This window comes from Tenrec ecaudatus, chromosome 1, assembly GCF_050624435.1.
Source record: "Tenrec ecaudatus isolate mTenEca1 chromosome 1, mTenEca1.hap1, whole genome shotgun sequence".
In the NCBI taxonomy this organism is placed as follows: domain Eukaryota; kingdom Metazoa; phylum Chordata; class Mammalia; order Afrosoricida; family Tenrecidae; genus Tenrec; species Tenrec ecaudatus.
The window spans coordinates 79264266-79284172 of record NC_134530.1 but is presented as its reverse complement, the minus strand read 5'-3'; the positions used below and the strand labels follow the sequence as shown (position 1 = coordinate 79284172).

The 19907-nt window shown below is 51.3% G+C and overlaps 1 protein-coding gene across 2 annotated transcripts; it reads right to left on the bottom strand.

Annotated features, from left to right (window-relative positions):
* Nucleotides 1-1186: 1186 nt before the first annotated feature.
* Nucleotides 1187-17440, bottom strand: DIO1 (iodothyronine deiodinase 1). 2 transcript variants are annotated; one of them, XM_075539845.1, is made up of 4 exons: nt 17128-17440; nt 5958-6101; nt 4202-4401; nt 1187-1255 (listed from the first exon to the last, which is right to left on the bottom strand). In XM_075539845.1, exons 1-4 carry the CDS (start codon nt 17438-17440, stop codon nt 1187-1189), a joined length of 726 nt encoding a protein of 241 aa, XP_075395960.1. The 2 variants fall into 2 exon arrangements, with proteins under 2 accessions (XP_075395960.1, XP_075395965.1); XM_075539850.1 differs by lacking the exon at nt 5958-6101.
* Nucleotides 17441-19907: the final 2467 nt, after the last annotated feature.

Genomic DNA, 19907 nt, shown 5'->3' with positions numbered 1-19907 from the left:
AGACAAGTGAGGCCCTTCAGCATGCGGTATTTTTGCTTGTCAGACGGCAAGAGGTAGTAATAAAAGACAGAACAGACTGACACAGTTGAAAAAGAAGATGTAAAGATCACACTGACGTCCTTCAGTGTAGCCCAGTATATTTTAATCACTCTGAGTTAACTTGCTGCATCTTAAAATATATTTTTCTCTCAAGTCACAGCTGTTGTGTACTTTAAGCTGTGGCCGTCATAAACATATGGAAAGGAGCAGAGTTAAAGCAGATGAAGACTGGCGGTAATCCACCAGTCTGATGGAATTGAACATAAGTGACCATTAGGAGACATGCAAAGAAATAAGAGAGACAGAATTCTAAATGGGCCATGCTCTTGTCTGGTTTGGTCCAGGTTACGATTCTGGGGGAAATCAGCCGTCCCTCTAAGGGGATCTGTTCATGAGTGAGACTAGCGGAGGGCCCTAGGGTCCAGAGAGCCAGCTTTCTGGGAAGCATTTTCAAGCATGGTAAAGTGTGCATCCTTTCTTTTTGATAGAATTGGAGACGTGTTGCCATAGAAACTCACCCCACCCCCACCGTTAAAAGGTTTAAATTTTTCAGCAACGAAAGGATCATTGTCTTCTAGTCTCCACCCATTCCTGCTTCCTTCTCTTCCAGCGCCCCCTCGCTCTTTTAACCAACTGGACTCGGCCCAGGCTTAGCTCTAAAATCCAATTTGTTGTCTTAATGATCAGTTGTGTAAGTGCCACATTTGGCCACGTGCCTTCACCTAATGGAGAGGCTGCTGTGTGTGCCCACTCGGTGCCAGGGTGGCTGGAGAGAGAGAACACCCCTCAGAAGTACATCAGTCCAGCGACTGCGTGCACACCCTCCTAAGCCAGCGTGCAACGGATGTGGTCTCCGTGGTTGTGGAGCCGTGTGCATTTGTGCATGAAGTGCCAATTCATGTTCTGGTTCGCACAGTCAGTTCTGATCGAATACTGTGACCCACACGTGCACGCACGCACGCACACACACACACACACACACGCACACGTGGACACTCCCCTCTGACAGTCGTTTGCTTAGATCGGAATAGTCTGAGCTAGCGAGTGAGCTGGGAACACAGATCAAGAGGTGCCAGGCGGTGGGGCTGGGGAGCGCCCAGGCTTGAGCAGTGCTCCTCTGGCCACGTGGAACTCAGGCTGGCCCAGCCTAACTGTCGAGCTTTTCCAGAACAGCGCGTACTTCCTCGGGGTGGTAGTTCCAAGGGCCAGGTTTCCCCTGCAAGAGAAAGGAATTGGGTGACCTGGATTCCCAACCTGTGGATCTGGGACGTAGTTGAGAGCTGCCTTTAAGTGACCCCCCACGCAGTCAGTATGCACCGGCCATGGCAGATGCAGCCGTGAAGGACATGAGGTCCCCCAGATGGCATGTGTGTGGCAGCACCAGTATCAAATCGGAAGAGTGGACAGAGAAGTCGGAGGAGCCCCAGAGAGAGTGACAGTCAGAGAAGGACATCAGATCTAGACACACAAGCTCTCTTCTGGCATCAGATTTTCAGGCTGGCGTGACTCTCCCTCGACATCCCTCGGGCACCGCAAGTTCTGCCCACTCTGTATCAGAACCACCTGCGTCTCCGGGCCCACTGCCCTGGTTCAGCCCCGTCTGAACAGCGGCTGCGCCTCCTTACCGGCCCCAGCCCCAGTCCATTCTTCACCTCCTTCACACCATAGCCAGTGACCTTTCTAAGCTACAGACCTGATCGCACCTCGACTCTGCTCAATCGCTCTCCTTGCCCCTCAGATGAAGGTCAGAATCCAGGGTGCAAATGAGGCTCCTGGGATCCAAATTCCCCCCACTTCTCCATCCATCCCCTGCCTCGGCGGCCTCCTTCTGCCCACTGCTTACATTTGCAGGGACTCATTCACGGTGCCATGTGTCCAAATCTTTGTCGTCCTTTCAGGTCCAAGCTATCGTCACCTCATCTGGGACACTTATCTTTTCCCAAGTGGCAGCAGGTTTAAACGCTGGAAGCCAGCCCCGGCCTACTTGCCTCGTGCCATTTGTTTACATGACGTCCGTGTCCACGTTGCTGATGTAGCTGCCACGCTCCGTGCCAGAGTTGGGGAGTTGTGCCCATAAAGCCCCAACTCTTTACCATCTGGCCTTTGGGTCTTACTGACCGCCACCCTGGCCTCTCACGGCAGTGGGACATTGGAACTCTCCGCCTGCGCCTCCCACCTCCCAGAGATCCTGAGTGCTTGGAAGTCCGGCAGGAAACAACCACAAACTCACCGCCCTCAGAGTCAAGTCCAACTCATGGCAAGGGTTTCCGAGGCTCTTAATCTATTGTTTTTTTTACAGCTCTTAATCTTCATGTGGCCAGTTAGCCTTTCCTTTCTCCCTTTGAGAGGCTGATGTGTTCAAACTGCTAACCTCTGGTAGCAGCCAACTTGGAATCCACTGTAGCATCAGGGCTCCAGAAATTAGGCCGAGGTCAGTTTTTAATCGAGGCCCTTAGCTCACGGCCCAGCCCAGAGTAAAGCCTCAAGCTGGCGTAACTGAGGCACGCCAGGGCTTCATCCGACATTGTTGCTCACTTCACCTGCAACAGTGGAGCTTTCTTGCCTGGGGGCAGAGGGCCTGGGGGCATCTCACAGGGTCTTTCTTAGCTGCTCTCTGAGCCCCGAAATCCCTGCAGCAACTATGGAAGCTGGTCCTGTCCTTTCCCAGGGGGGCAGCAGTACCCCGGGGCTCAGAGGGCATGTTTGTCTTGCGCACCAGGCCCAGACTAGACAAGAACAATTGCCGGAAAGGAAGGCCGGGGTCTGTTCCTGCCTCTGCCCCTGGCCCCAGCATTCCTAGCTCCTACCTAGAGTCCCCTCTCGTCCAGCCTCCTTCCTATTGCCAATACAAAGGTTGGGGATTCCAACCCACCAGTGGCTCTTTGGGAGAAAGACCTAGAGACAGCACTACCCAGGGCTATAGGGTCCTGCGGGGCGGGGTGACTGCTGTACCAGCGACGCCACCCGCCGGGTGCAGGCCAGCCTCCGAGGCTGTGGGGAAGTCAATGCTGACCCGTAGCAACTATGAGACAAAGTTGAACCGCTTCCCAGGGTCTCCGACGCTGTCCAGCTTCAGCAGAAGCAGACTGCCACCTCCTTCCTGCTGAGCAGCAGCGCAGTGCTAGGGATCAAGCCTCACAGAGGAACTGCAGGCCTGCAAGGTGCGCCACCCCCACCCCCCGACCTGGGAAACACCTGCAGCTGCTTCCCCCAGTGAGTTTTCACACTGATGCTCTGTGGTTATGAGGCCCATGGGGGGATCTTTCCTTTGGGTTTTAAAAGCCTCTACTTACAGAGTTACCAGAAAAAGATGAGGCTTTCTACTCCTGTAAAGAATTATAATCTCAGCAATTCTACCCTGTCCTAAGGGCCGCTGTGAGTCAGCATCGACCCGATGGCAGTGAGTTCAGGGTTTGTTTTATTTGCTTTTTTTGGACGGAGGAAGTTCTAGGGCAGATTATTCTTTCGGTCATGTATGAATACCAGTGAACCTCATGAGACCCAGAACTTGACGGGGTGGCCTGGTGTTTCTGGGTTTCATGGGTTTTCTGCCACTTTTCTCTCACTCATCTCAGTGGGAAATGCAGCAAAACCTGCAAAAGCCAGAAATGGCAGAAGGCAGAAGCCTGTCAGAGAAGGAAAACTCAAATAGTCTCCACTAATGGAGAGCGACAGAAGCAAACTCCCAGTCGCACTTTCTCCTGCGGCTCAGCCACCACAGCCAAAGGCTTAGCCACTGTGCAGCCAGGTTTCCTCCCCCGAGAAGAGCCCATCTCCTCCAGGGGGTTTGGACCTGAAATCAAAGCCTTGTGCACGGATAGAAGGGAAACAACGTTGGTCTACCTCTCAGCTTAAACCCAAACCAGGGCAGAGCCAGTCCTCTCGGTTCTAAGGCAGCCACGAGACTTCTGCGGTGCCAGTCTCAACATAAGGAGCTTTCGCCGAACTGTTTCATCCCTTTGGGGGAAGCATCGACCCCATCTTCCAAATGAGAAAACGGAACCTCCAAGAGGGAAAGGGGCTTGCCCCGTGGTCACGTATCTGCTAACTGACGGTGCGGGTTTGAATCCAAGGAGGGCCTGCCGCAAAGTTCTCCCTTTGCCCATGATTCCCCTGGCCCCCCACCCCCTGCCCTCCCGGAACTGCCCCTTCCGGTCACCACCTTGTAGAGGACCCTGCCCTCCTGGAGCACGTAGAGGCGCTCCGGCAGTGCCGCGTAGAGCCGGCTGCTCTCGTTCTCCATCGTGTCCACCACCACGGGGCACTGGGGGCCTCTGTCCAGAAGCAGGCGAGCCGCCCGCAGGCGGTCTTGGAGGTTCTGATGAGTCCGGATGGCCACGTTGTTCTTAAAAGCCCAACCATCTGCAAGAGAAAGGAGGGGGCAGCAGGTGGCCAGGGTGGCATCCACTGCCTGTAGACCAAACCTCTCCACTTGAAAAAAAAAGGTTTCGTTGGCCTGTACGGCACAGATGGCACAGTTGAACTGTGCAGGCATCATCACCAGAGTCAAGTTCATCGCCACAGTCAAGTTCAGAACATTTTCTTCTCCTGCTCACTGTTAGCTCTCCATCGCCCCCATCCTCCCCTGCCGGGTCCTAGGCCATGGTCCCTCCGGTCACTGTCTTGCTAGAGCTACCTATCCGGATGTCATATATAGAAGATCATGCAAAACAGGAGCAGGAAGCAAAGTAACAAACAAAAACCAACCATGACGAAACAACACAGAAAACCTCTGTCAAAAAAGAAAGCGGGAAATATTAAAAATTGAAACAACCTTAAAATGGGCCAAAGAGATCAAGTAGATACCTCCACTCTCCATACTCACAACACTCTGCGTATGCTTTATGCTTTCTCACATGAAATGGGATGGTCTTTTTTCTCTGCTTAAAAGGCAGCTTCTTAGCAGAGCATTTGACATTCCCCACATTCCCACCACTCCATCTGTTCCCCTCAGGCCCGCTGGCCTTTCGTGTTCCTCCTGAAACGAACCTGGCATTCCTCTGCCTTTGTTCAAGATCACCCCTCGACCCTCTCCCCATCTATTTCTTGGAGAAACAGCTCAAGATGTGAGTATCAGGCCCCGTAAACAATGTCTGTGGTGATCGGATCGGCCTTGTTACACTTTGCCATTTTCTTTCAGAGGAGATTTAAGTTGGATCCTCCGGGGCCACCTGGGGAAGCCTGCAGGCGCTCCGGTCCCACCAGCACCTGCAGTATAACCAGATCCCCAGGTCCAGTGAGAAGGGCTGCCCGGGGACAGCCGTACCAGCTTTGCCTGGACTTCAGCTGCCAGCCAGGTTGCCGGCTCCACATTTCCTCTCCTCAGCCACGGCGCCGAGGTTCCCTTTCTCTGGAGGAGGACGTACAGGTGGCCGAGTGAGTGCCTGCCCTCAGAGAGGGACATCGGATGCAAAGATGCACTGTGCTTCTGGGTGCCCTCCTGTTCCCCAGGCGGTTTTTATAGTCCCCGGAGAAGGACGTCATGCATGGTAAAGCGGAGGAGCAGCGAAAAAGAGGAAGGCCCTCGTGAGCTGGATGGATACAGTGGCTGCCGCAAGGCGCTTGGCGCAGGGCCGGGCATGTGTCCTCTGCTGTGCACAGGGTCGCTATGGGTGGACACTGACTCCATAGCCCCGAACACCCATAACAACTCTCCTTAGGGAAACTTCATCTGTGCCGTTTCGGCTCTGCGTTCTTGGTAGCTGTAGCGTCTCCGTCCTCTCAGCTAGATCCTGTCGCTCTTGGTTTTCTGCTGTGAAGTTGAGTAAACCTCGTTCAGGTAAGTGATGAAAGTCTGATTCAAGGGCTGGGATCTAGTGGGTGCTCCATGAATGCTTCTCCCTTCGCTTTCAGCCTTGGGGTGGGGTCGGGGAGGAGAGAGCAAAAAGAGAGAGGGAGAGGCCAAGGTGTGGCCGTACCTGATGCGTGTGCTTCTTCTATGTAAATGATGAGGAAATCTGCCATGCAGCCAAAGTCATCCATCAGGCGCTTGAATTGGTCAAACTTGAGAAGAAATGAAGGTCAGGTGCAGCTTCCAAAATTCAGCACAAGTGGCCTGGTGCCTAAAACACAGAATGAAATCATCTTAGACCAACAGTCCACACACAGCTGAAGGCTTAGGACCATGGTCTCCTGGGACAACCCAGTCAATTGGCAAGGCCTAGTTCATAAAAAGTCAGGGGCTACATCCCAGTCAAGTGAGTAGCTTCTAGGGTCTTAACGCCTCTGGGCAACCATTCGGGACCCAACTCCCATTTGCCACCTATCATGGGCAAGACAGTAAGCAACCAACCCCCAGAGCCAGGCCACCCTGACCCCAGGTGGGGCCTGCTGCCACCCCAGTCTGTTTTCCCAGGGCCACGAGAGCTGGTCCGTTAGCATGGGAGGAAAATACGGAGCAGAACTCATTCTTCTCATGTTTTTCCTTATTATTTTTTAAAAGCCAGACAGACTTGAACAGTAGAGAATGGGGGTGGGGGCAGGGGCCTCCCCAACTATTCCCCGGAGGCCCTCGTTCAACCTGGCCCCGAGCCTGCCCCCTCAGGTCACCTCTTAGTGAAATGGCAGAGTGGCTACAAAGGATGTGAGCCCTCCTCTCATATAGGTGCCCGACTTACAGACCCTCCGGATGAGATCAACTGATCAGCAATGTCTCAGGAGACAAGATGGGAAGGTGAGGGTACAGGGAAGCTAGAGTGTTGGCAGCGACAAAAAACAGGCTGGAGAAAGAGGCTGTTGTCAGCTTGGGATAAATAGGATCCAGGTCTCTGGGCGACAGTGAGGACATTGTCGGGGCCTAACCTGCTGTGTAAACAGCAACAACACAAGGGGCAGGATCGGAGCGTGGCCTTTGCAAGCGTGCTCCTCACTCCCACATCGGGTCCATTGCCTTGGCTTCCCCTCCAGCCGGGGTCCAGGGTGCAGTGGGGGCTGAGGCTGGGGCTGGGGTCCAGAGCGCCTGACATAGGAGACGCTCCTCTCGACGTGCTCTTGTTGTTGTTGTTAGGTGTCGTGCAGTGGGCATGGACTCACACTGGCCGGTCGTGCGCCAGCCTCACACTCATTCTCCGGTGTGAGCCCATTGTTGCAGCCTCTGTGTCACCCATCTCGTCGAAGGTTTTCCTCTTTTTCACTGCCCCTCCTTTCCTAAGGTAAGGTCCTTCTCCAAGGACTGGGCTCTCTTGACAACATGTCCCAAGAACATGCATGCTATGTTCTTATACATGCATATACATGCCCATGGATAAGAAAGAGCTTTATATGAAAGAGCAGTTGTATATTAAGAAAACATCCCATCCCAGTCTAGATATTAGCCCATATGTCCAATACCAGTCTATAGATTCCTCTTCAGACCTTACGCAACACATGCAATGATGCTGAATGCAGGAAGATCACAGACCAGTGAGTGGAAAGTCTTGCAGATCCAGTGGCCGTGGAGGCATCTCAGTGCTGGCATGGGTCTCCATGTGGCTCCTCCAGCTCCAGGGCTCTGGCTCCATCAGCATAGCTTCTTGTGGCTTGTCAATGGGAATGTGAAACAGAGACTGCGTGTTCCTCCTCTGGGGGGGAGCGGGGGAGGAAGTTCCCAGAATCCCCCTGGTGGGTGTTACCTTGTGACCTGGTTGACGGTGCCACCCCTACATTCTGTTTATCAAGTTGACATGAAATTATGTAACTACCACACTGTAATTCTTCCAAGACAGAATTATTGGTTCTTTTGGAAGTCCATGGTACTTTCTCTACTCTTCCCCAGCACCGGGATTCAAATGGATGGATTCTCCTCCAATGTCCGACTCTCCTATGCACATGAAGCCATTGAAAACACCAGGGCTGGCTGCGCCTGAGCCTCAAGTAACGCCTTTGCTCGTCAACACTGGGGAGTGGGCTGTGCAGCGGATTTAGCCCCGCTACATGTGGGGGCCTTAGGAGGTGGGCTCAGCGGACGGACTGTGGCGACAGTGTGGTCACTTAAATCCTAAGAGGAGCCCGCTTCGTGCAGGTGCTTGGGAGGCCCACATCTGTTCTCTCGGGTGATGCGCTTGGTGAGACTGCAAGGCTGACGCGCTCGTGCCTCTGTCTCCATTTTATAGAGGAACGGAGGCTTCTCAACTTGCTGCAGGTGTGACAGAGTTAGACTGAACGCTGGCTTCTGGATGCTCTGTTCAGTGTTCTTCATTCCGTTTCCTCATCTGCTAGCGGACTGCATAGAAGCACTTACCTCATAAGATTGCACTGAAGATTAAATAAGTTCAAGTAGATCAGGACTTACATGATGTGGGGGCCCTTAGCAGGCGCCCAGGAAGCTGTTACCCTGCTCGTGTAGCTGGCCCTGGCTGGGAGTCTTTTGTAACTCTCCTACCTAGTTGGGGGGCACCTCTGGGGTGCTCCTAGGACCCTGTGGTCCTTCATGGCCAGAGCCCTTCCTGTATATCCAGAACACAGCTGCGCCAGTATCGTGCTTTGTACGTGTCTGTACACACACACACACCCACACACACAAGGCCCCTTTCTCGCTCATCCCTGAATCCCTGACTCTGAGCACACTCTTTCCATCTGCAGCCTTTATAACATTCCAGGCTGCCTGCCGTACCCCAGCATTCAGCAGAGAACAACTCAGCAGATCCCTGCTTGCCGGCAGCTTAATGTCTGCTTGGTGAGACTGGGGAGGGTGGGGTGCAAACATATTCGCAAAGTAATTTCAACTTCTGAGAAGTATTACGAAAGAGACCGTGACCGACTGACCCGGGAAGGCTTCTGAGCAGGTGCCATCTAATCTGAGAAAGGAAAGGGGAGAAAGCGGCAGGGCCAAGAGAGGGGAAGGGCGTTCCAGACACACAGAGCCCTGAGGAGGGGCGGAGCTTGGTGTGTCCAAGGACTCACAAGACATTGCAGCTAGAGCGGCGGTTCTCAACCTATGGGTCGCGACCCATTTGGGGGTTGAACAATTCTTTCACAGGGGTGGCCTGATTCATAACAGTAGGACAATTACAGTGATGACGTAGCAATGAAAATAATTTTATGGTTGGGGGGGTCACCACAACACAAAGAACTGTACTGAAGGGTCGCGGCATGAGGAAGGTTGAGAACCACTGAGCTAGAGGCAGGCAGAGGGGACAATGCAAGAGATGGCTGGAGAAATAGCTGTTGGCCAGAGCAGGCAGGCTCCTGGGGGCCTTGGGGAAGACTCTGGATTTTATTCCAGGCGCACAGGAAGTCGTGAACCTGGACAGGAAGAGAGGTGGGTGTCCGTTAGGATTCTAGCTGCTCAGCGCTTCACCTTCCTGCCTCATTGGAGCTCCCCCTCTGGTGTACTGTGGATGGAGAGCCTGCTCTGGGCCCGAGGAGTCAGGGACAGGCAGTGGTGGAGGCTGAGGCCGCCACAGCCCAGGGGTCACATCCCTGGAAGGGATGGCCGAGACCCGCCATCGTGAGTTCCCACAGCAGTCACAGGGCCCAGAGTCCGGTGGCTCTTGCTTCTCAAGAGACCCCAATGCCTTTCCAACACATCTCTTTGTATGTTCATAGCATGAAGCTAAGACAACCAGAGTGTGCTCCTGTTAGTGGCAAAGCCGATCCCTGACTGGGATCACACTGGCTGCTCCACAGAGAAAGCACTGGGAGAGAGAATGGAAGTGGGGGAAAACCAGTGGGGGTTGGGGGGCCTGGAGAATTCCAGGACAGAGCTAATGGGAGCCTGGACTAGTGGGTGGGCCATGGGAAGGGGGAAAGGTGGGATTTCAGGACTTGCCCTTCAGAGCACGAGATGTAAACACTAACAGCTGTGCCTTTCTGAGAATGCACTTTGTTTGTTAAGTTTCTCTGTTAAGTATTAGTATAAGGAGGAGCCCTGGTGGTGCAGGGGTTATGAATTGGTCTGAAATTCAAGACCAATTGCTCTGTGGAAGAAAGACCAGGTTTCTACTCCCATAAACAGTTACAGTCTTGGAAGCTTAATGGGGCAGTTCTACCTTGTCCTTTAGGGTTGCTATGGGAGCCCTGGTGGCATGATTATGAATTGGGCTGCGATCCACAAGGCCAGCAGTTTGAAACCACCAGAGAGAAAGACGGGGCTGTCTACCCCCATAAACAGTTACAGTCCTCACAGGGACCGTTCCGTCTTGTCCTGCAGGGTCACTCACGATGAGTCGGCGTCGATGGCATGGCAGTGAGCTTGGGTTGAGTTTATTAGTGTAAGGCGTGTCTTAAATCAATCTCTTTGGAGATACAAACAGCAGATTGAGCAAGCAACCAAGAAAACAGACAAGAGAGATGGGGGGAAATAGACAGCGGGCCCAGGAAGACTGCCAAGTAGCAGATGGCACAAGCAGACCAGGGCTCTCCATCTGAGCCGGCAGAGAGAAGGCCCCTGTCCCAGAGCTGGCGCCCTGCAGTTGGACATCGAGCTTCTAAACTGCGAGAACACAAACTCCGGTTTGTTAAGATCACCCACTTAGGGAATTTCTGCTACAGCAGCTCTGGACAACTAACAGAGCTGACACATCAAGATGTCTTAACTGGCTAATGGTTTATTCAGTAACTTATCTTCCTTCCCAATTCGCAACATTCAAGAACATATTAAAAATTAAAAGCAAGCATGCCCCTACCGGAGGCATACAAGAAGAGGAGCACATGGATCAGACACAGTCCTGGAGGCCTCGCGCATTTGTTAAAGCGGAAACGATCTATTTGACTTGGAGTTCACTGGGGGCTTGAATACCAGGAGATGTCACACTGGTTACCTCGCTCCTGTGTTTCTAGAGATGCATGACTCCTTGCTCACAAGCCTTTAAGAGGAGGTTCCAGGAGGTACTGTGCAGGCCTAGGCCCTGTGGGTGGACTGCCTGGTGAGGCCTCGGCCATGTGACAAGATTGCTCCAGTGTCATCCGGGAGGCTCAAGGCCCGGTCACTGCCAGGTGGCCTGTCATTGGCCTGCAGTCCCAGGGACTTGTTCTTCAGATAAGAACCCCAGGACCAGCTGAAATATTAACTGTCTGGAATTTTCATTTTAATTGGGAAAGAACACGAACAAACAAAACCGCCGTGGATGAGCTTGAAGGAGACAAAGGCATCTGTTTATTTACAATGCAGCTGAGCGCCGGGATCCAGACTGAGGGCCAAGCTTAAGCTTAGTATCCTGCTTCCCTGCTGTAGACGAGAGAAAGAGTGGGTGAGACAGGGTTACTGTACTGAGGGTGGCCCTCTGTCTGGGTCCACAGGCCATGGGCAGAGAACAACACCTTGTCACAAGCAAGTCAGGCCGGGCAAGGAGAGTCAGTTCAGCCCGTCTGTACAGATGGGGAAAGTGCTCTGCCACAGCCCGAGACTCATGCTTACCTCTCCTGACTCCTAGTCACTCCCAGCGGACCCCACCCCTCAGCCTTCCTCAGCAGCAAGATCCTGCTGACAATTCCTAGACTACACTCCGTATGTTTACTTGGAAAGATGGATGAAGAGTTTTTAACAGGGATGGAAAGAAAACCAATTACAGATGAACATTCAGAAATCATCCAGGATTTGCCCTCTACCACAACATGTCAGTTGATCAACATGTGTGTGTGTGTGTGAGTGTGTGTACGTACATGTGCACACAGTGGGAGGTGGTGAGGAATTGCTCCAAACCTCTGGTCTCACCCAACACCCCAAAACAGAGTGTCCTGGCTGAGAAGTGCACAAGCACAAGTCCTCGTTCTGCCTCTACTCAGAACCTGCTGTGTGGCGCTGACTAGTCACTCACCCTCTCTGGTCTTGGCATCTGGAAAATGAAGGAGTTGCTTTAGATCTCCATCAAGAGTCTTCCGATCTTCCAAACTGTCACTCTAAAGTGAGTTTGGAGTTTGTACCCAAGCATAAAACTGAGCGTCATAGTGACTTGCTGTCTCTGCTACAGGATGTCTCTCTAATATGCAGAGTGGTATCCCAGCTTGAAGCTCCTTCCAGAATTCACGAACACACTCAGGGTAAAGCCCACCCTCTTTGGGAAGACCCATAGGTCCTTCTGTCTCTGATCCCCTGTGTCTTCCATCTCATCTCTCACACCTTCCTGTTTCTCACCCCACGTCTGCCCAGCTGAAAGATGCTCACGCGCACCGCACATCACAGGCCTCTGCACTTGCTTGCCACCCACCTCCGTGTACCCACTTCTTCTTCACCCATTCCAGGGCCTCCCTCTCTGCACACAGTCAGCTCACCACCCCCTCTTCTCAGCAGCCTTCCCAGGGCCACCTCTCTGCCCTGCCCCTTCCTCCAGTGTCCTGGCTTCCGTCACTGCCCCCTCACTGGGTTATGGGCTCTTCCAAGGCTGGCATCAGTTCTGTTTCCTTCTGCATTGCCCTACACATCCATGGCCATCAAGCTGATTACAACTCACAGTGACCCTACACAGAATACGTTTCCAAACCTCTTTGCCCTTAGACCCCTTTTCAGGAAACAAGGTGACCCAGCCCCCTCCTTGCAAGGACAGACTGTTCTGCAGCCCACACTCCAGGATTCACCTCCCTCACCGCCACGGAGCCAATTCAAACTCACAAGGACCCTCTAGAACAGGACAGAACTGCCCCTGTGGGTCGAAAGCCTCCTTTTTCTCCAGAGCAGCTGGTGGTTTTGAACTGCTGACCTTGTAGTTAGCAGCCCAATGCATAATCCACCATGCCACCAGAGCTCCTTCAAATCACTGCCGTTGAATCAATTCTGGCACATAGCAGCCTAATGTGACAGGGACTGTAGACTTCTGAGACTGTAACTCCGGCTGGGAGTAGAAAGCCTCATCTTTCTCATGAGGAGCAGCTGGTAGTTTTGAATTACTGGTCTTGCAATTAGCAGCTTAATGTATAACCCCCCACAACACCAGGGCTCCTTAGGTATATCTGCTTTTGTTCAAGTGCTCCCCAGGAGGTGATAGCACCCGCTTTGGGAATTTGTGAAGATTATAAATTTTTATGGGGAAGATAGCCTCTTTTTCTCTCCCGGGGAGCAGCTGGTGGGTTTGAACCACCAATCTTGTGGTTAGTGGCTCAAAAAGTAACCCACTGCACCAACAGGAACTTTTTCAAAATTCCCTTCTCAGTCCCCCTGTCTCCATTCTTCAGTCCCAGCTGCAGCAATGGAGTAAAGACAAAGGGAACCAGCTTTTGAAATGTAAACTGGTCCCTGAAAATGGACTATGGAAAAAAGCAAGTAAATGCCATGAATGGGCCACAGGACAGGGTAGAACTGCCCCCTGTGGGTTTCCAAGACTGAGACTTGTTATAGGAGTAGAAAGCCTCATCTTTCTCCCAGTGAGTGGCTGGTGGGTTGGAACTGCTGACCTTGCAGCTTGCAGCCCAAGTAAGTTGTAACTCACTAGGCCACCAGAGCTCCACTGCACTAAGGGCATGGAGTACATAGCTAATTATAGGAGCTGGTTGCCATTTCATTGCTCTGTTATCAGTGATGGCTTAGTGGATGTTTGTTGAATAAACAGGCTACTTGTGCAGTGTGGTTTAAAATGACAAGGAAAAAACAATTTCTTCCCTTCCCTTTTCCCTGCTCAATTAACATAAATCACATTCATTCTTCAAGGTCTACTCTCAAAGCCACTTCTTCCAGGACACCTTCCCAGCCCTGCAGGCAAAGCTCTTACCTTTATCTCGGTTCCTAGCCCATGGGACCCTAAAGATTGATTTATGATACCCACCTGCTATGACACCTGTAACTCCTTGGTGAAGGAGCGAATTCTCACCAAACTGTGAGTCCCCCCCATCTGGCAGGAATGCTGCCTGAGGTACATGAACCAGAAGCAGAAGCCCTGATTTGGGGAGTCCAGCTCTGCCACTCATTAGCTTAGTTCCCTTTCTGGATCAGTTTTCTCCATTTTCAACCAATGATTATTAAAACATGTTCTTTAGAAAGATATGAACGACAACAAACCCAGCTGCCGTCGAGTCATTTCCCCCTCAGGGAGACCCCGTGTGTTGGGATTGGAAGTGCTTGGGTCCCACAGGGTTTCCAAGTGTGTGACCTTCCAGCACCTCGCCAGACTTTCCTTCCCAGGCACCAGTGGGTGGGTTCTGGTCACCGGCCTCTGTGATTAGGAATCGCGTTCTTAACCGTGTTTAACAACATGGCGACACTGGACATTCCCTTGAATGGGGGCATTTGCCAGAGTGTGTTCCTGTGGGAAGTCAGTCAGCGATGTGCGAAATGAATGTTTTTGTTTGTTTAAACTGCAGAACGTCTCCGAGGCTTCAAAAACATGTTTTTACAACTTGATAGCCTTTCGTTCATTATTTCATTCTTTCCCTCCACAATATAAACTGAAATTTATTTTTTCAATATAATGTCAGGCTCTGTGTGATTTTTTTCACCTCCTTCTGGGTCCAATAGTCAGTTCACCTATCAGAAAGACACCATTAACTAAAAGAACACAATCATATGATAACGTTTTTTTATTTTCCAGCACATCAAAAATGTACTCTGAAAAAAATGTCTTCTTGATAACAATTGTCCAATACTGCTTGATAAGATCGAACTATGGAATGATATGATGTCTGGATTAGCTCTTAATAAAATGGTTTGGGAAAAAAAACCCAAAAACGTCTCCTAATGGCATAGATGTCGCTGGGTTTGTTTGTTTTGGCTTGTAAAGAATTGTGCTGTTGAGCAAAACACACACCAATCCAATGGCCTCTTCGTGGATGCTCAGTGACACAGGTTACATTACTGTGTTCACCTCCTTTTCTGACACAAGCTACTGCCCCCTACGGTTCCTGTCTATGCGTCAGAGATGCTGTTGCCCTTTGCTCTCCTACAGGTAGTTGTTCAGAGGACACGTCTCAGGGCACATTTTTTTTGAGTGGGGTGTGTGGGGGAGAATGAAGACTTACTAATCGTTCATTATAGTTAACATAAAGCAGATATTTTTAACTAGTTAGGTTGAACTTGTTCGGTCTTAATAAGATGTTGGGGGATAATTTAAATTTTAGAGGTTCTTTCATGGAGACAGTTTTGGGGGGTTACCTAGCCCCTATGAATCAACAAAATCTGGAGTCCATTTCTTAGACGCTTTTGAATGCTGCAGTGTATGGTGACTCTCCAGCAGGAAAGAGGGTGTAGTTAGCATGCAGGGCTTCCCACACTTCGTGGATCAGAGAATTCTGTCCGACCTGGGCTCCAAAGAACGTGATTCAAAAAGTGCTCTTTAAACTGCCTACCATCTGACTCATCGCGACCCTACCGGGCAGGGTAAAGCTGCCTCTGTGGGTTTCCGAGGCTGTAGCTCTGTGCTAGAACAGAAAGCCTCATCTTTCAGTGGTGTTGATCTGCTGATTTTGTGCTTAGCAGCCCAGTGAGTAACCACTATACCACCAGGGCTCCTAACTCAAAAAACACTAGGTTGCTTGAATTCCTTGGGGACCTTTCTATTTGTCCAAGCCCTGGGCCGGTGAAGGTGCTGAGGAATTCAGAGAAGAGGCAGGGCCCTCATGAGGATGCAGAAATTCAGAGAAGAGGCAGGGCCTCCCCTTCAGCAGGAAGTCAAGGCTTATTATACCAGGTAGTCAGATTCTGGGTAGGAAACTGGTGTTCTAGGAGAAGGTCTGGCTGGGAGCCTGCCTGCAGGGAACAGAGCTGGCTTCCTAAAGATAGTTAACTCTGAAGAACTTAGAGAGAAGGGCAGGGGTGTTTCAGGCAGGACAAAGACAGCCAAGGCAGAAGGGAAAGCTCTTGGGATGAGCACGGCTCAAGAGGCTGGGTTGTGGAGGAAATGAGCGGAGGGCCCTCTTGCAGATGAGGTTGGGAAGAGAGCCAGAGCCCACCAGTGAGGACCTCAAATGGCTGAGCTTGTTTCTGAATGCAGAGAGGAAGTGCTGAGGGTGGGCGAGCTGGGGGTGCGGGTCAGCTAGAATCGCCCTTTTGGAAGTGTGACCTGAGGGCTGTTCATGAGCTGGGTCGGAAGAGAGAACAAGGGAGGGGAGAGTTCCATCAGCAGCCCCGGGAAGCTCTGCACGGGCTATGCCCAGAGGTGTGAGAGCAGGGAGAGGAAACTGGCTGGAGACGTCTTTAAGAACCCAAGCAGATAGGATTGGATTGTCTGTTTACAGCAGAGAAAGGGACCCTAGGTGGCATAATGGGTATGGGCTGGGCTAATAACCACAAGGTCAGCAGTTTGAACCCACCAGTCACTCCGCGGGAGAAAGACGAGGCTTGCTACTCCTATAAAGAGTTAAAGTCTCGGAAACCCACAGGGGCAGTTCTACTCTGTCCTCTAGGGCTGCTCTGAGTCAGCATGAGTGAGTACACACAGGACAGACAGCGAGGGAAGAGCTGGGGAGGAAGGAAGGGAGAGATGCAGAGAAAGAGAGAAACCAATTCAGCAAGTATTTGCTGAGCACCTACTATATGCCAGACACAGCATCAGATTTAAGGGACATCATAATCGGTTCAAGTGACAGCCTCTGTCCTTTCAGGCTAGTGAGGGTGACAGCTCCTAATCAAATACCAAAAAACCCAACAACAACCCCAAACTCACTGCCATCGAGTCATTGCTGACTCATAGCGACCTCTTGTGGGTTTCTGAGACTGGAACCGTTTACAGGAGTAGAAAGCTCAGTCTTTCTCCCTCAGAGCTGCTGGTGGTTTAGAACTCCTAACCATGGCAATCGCAGCCCAACTCGTAACCACTACACCACCAGGGCTCCTTCTGAGTCAAACATCCACACATAGTTACACATTACCTTAGGCCTCAAAACAAACATAGGAGAGGGTGACCTGGGCTAAGGGAGCTGGGAGACACTTCTCACAGGGAATGCCCTTGAGCCAAAGTCTGCAGGATGGCTGGGGATTGAAACCAGGCAGACATGGGCAAAGAGCGCCCCAGGGAGAACACACTGTAAGATGAGAGCCGTGTTTAAGCAACCACAGGCCAGTGTGGCTAGAAGTGCCCCAAGTGGCCCTCTGAGAGCAGTCCTGGTGTCACGGCATGAGAAGGCAAGAAGTCACAGAAGGAGCACCGGCGGTAGAAGAATCCATCAGGACTTTCCAACTCACCCCCCCTCCCTGCCGACAGCCACCCCAAACCCAAACACCCCTCAAACCCATATCCACCTCCTGACCTTGCATGAAGTCCCAAATGGTGCCCCTTCGGCCTGAAAGGCTGACCACAGGGCAGTTCGGGGCCAGACTCCCTTGCTCAGTCCTATCTTCGAGTCGCTGCCAATACACCTTCAAGACAAACCAGAAGTACGGAATGCTGAAGAAGGTGGAACCCCAGAGGTCGTAGGCGAAGTTGGGGTACTGGGCCAGGATGTGCTGCTTGACTCTCTCAGGGAACAGTGTCATCAGCACCCTGCCTTTGGCTACATGCAGGAGTACCTGCACGAGTACCCAGAGTTTCTTCAGCCACAGCACTGGCCCGTGCAGCCCCATCTCGGCACGGCCAGGCCAGCTCTGCGGCAGCTGAACCAAGAGGCCACAGCCCAGGGCCCTGGGCGGAGCTGAGCAAAGGTGCTGGATCAGGCCAGGCAGCCTGGGCCAGGATGAGGACACAGGCTTCCTCCAGGGAAAATAGACAATTCCACACGTGGGGTGCCCAAAGCCACTGCCATTGAGTCGATCTGACTCACAGCTCCCCAGACAAGGGTTCTGAGACTGTAAATCTTTACTGGAGCAAGCAGCTTCATTTTTCTCCTGCGGGACGACTGGAGGGTTTGGCCACTGGCCTTGAGGTTAGCAGCCAGTGCTTGCCGGACAGGGCTACCAGGGATATACAGGTCCCCTCCAGTCATGATCCCTGAGACTACCTCCGTCTTGACTCTGAAGTGATTCTTGGATTTGGGAGGCTCCAGAGTTTTGTTCTTCCCTGCTGATGGTTTCCCTTTTAAACAAATATTTGGAAACATTCTACCAAAGCTAACTTCTGTTTGCAAAGACATCGATTCGGGTGTTAGTCTTTCTTTTAATAAGGTCACTGTTCTCTATGGAGGCATAGCCCTCCCAGAGACTGGAGCTGGCCCCCTCCCTGCCTGGGCAGGGAGAGACCTGAGGTCCTTCGTTCCCCAGTGAGCCTGAACTCTGTGCACTGGGCAAAGTGATAGATAAAGCACTGTGTACTCTCAGGGAGGCCAGAGTCCAGTGGGGACGAGACTGGTAAAGAACATTCCCACTTAGTGTATCAAGTCAAAGGAAAGGATGTGCAGGGGCTGTGAGAGGACAGAGAGGATGGGGACGGGGACAGGGGGCTGGGGGCACAAAAGCCCCTGCCTCCAAGTGGATTCTGACTCATAGCAACCCATTAGGCAGAGTAAAGCTACCTCATAGAGCTTTCTTGGGAAGAACGGGGATTCCAGAACATATGACTTATTCATTCAGAACTTGGATCAAGGGGGTCGTCATACAACCAGAACAAGAGAATCCTGCATGGCTTAAAATTAGGAAAGGTGTGCATCAAGTTTGTACCCTTTCACCACACTTATTCAATCTGTATGCTGAGCAGATAATCAGAGAAGCTGGATTATAAGAAGAATGTGACATCCGGATCATAGGAAGGCTTATTAACAACTTGTGATAGGGAGCGGCTTGCTGACAGTGAGGAGGACTTGAAGCACTTGCTGATGAAGATCAAGGATTGCAGCCTTCAGTGTGGATTACAACTGACTACAAAAAACAAAACAAAACAAAAACCTAAACTAAAATCATCACACCTGATTGTAGGAAAAAGAAAGATTTCTCCCAAGTCAACTCCCCCAAATAAATGTTAGACTTAGGACACTGCTTGCAGCTAATGGTAAATGATTGTCAAGTCACCTCCCTGTAGGCAGTCAGTTGCCAGACAACTGTCTGGGCCCATCACAGGTAGGGTCCACTCCCTGATGATAAGGACAATGGGTTACTTCTTCCTAAAGACTTTCCACCATTAATCTGGTCCCTGTAGGTGGGGTTTACACCCTACTGGTAATGGTTTCTATGGAGATCCAGAGAACAGGTCCAACCTGCTCTGTGACATCCAAAGTTAGGTTGCCATTCTGAATCTAGGTTCCACCCATCTTGTCACTTGTGCCCTAATCCCTCCCCTTCCTATTGTGTGTATAGCCCTAGATTGTCCCCTTCTCATTACTGTATTACCTATAGTACAACCCCTTCCTGTGACATATGTCTTTACCTGTAATTAGTGGGCTTGCATGTCCCCCAAAGGTATATAAGCCTTGGTTAGCAATAAAGAGCCTTGTTGGCCTCTCTCGGCTCTCCCCTTCTTCTCCTCCGGTCCTCACTCCCTTGTTCCCTTTTCCCTTGTCCTCCTTCCCTCCCCTTCTCTCCTGACTTCTGGTCTCCCATCTCCATGTGGATCACCACGTGAGGCTGAGGTAAGCATGCTACTATGAAATGTGTCTGACTCCATTATTTCAATCTCTCTTCTATCTCTCATGCTCTCTATGACTTTATTATAATTTTTATATATCTTAACCGTACAATTGCACCTATCAAACCTGAGATTAGTTGTGGGGGGCTGGCCTTTCCCCCATACCTGATGATTAGGTAACATCATGAAAAATGGAGAAAAGATTGAAGTTGTCAAGATTTTGTCTTGCTTGGATCCACAACCAATGCTCATGGAAGCAGCAGTCAAGAGATCTTGCACAAGACCTCTTAAAGCAAGGATATCATCTGACAAAGGTGTACCTTATGATGCTTTTGCCAATTGCCCCATATACTTGTGAAAGTTGGACACTGAACAAGGCTGACTGATTAAGAAGCAATGCGTTTGAATTATAGTACTAGAGAAGACTGCTGAAAGCATCATGGACTGCTAAAAGGACAAACTGGTGTGTTTGGAAGAAGTACGGTCAAAGTGCTCCTTAGAGGCAAGGATAGCAGCGCTTCATCTTACATACTTAGT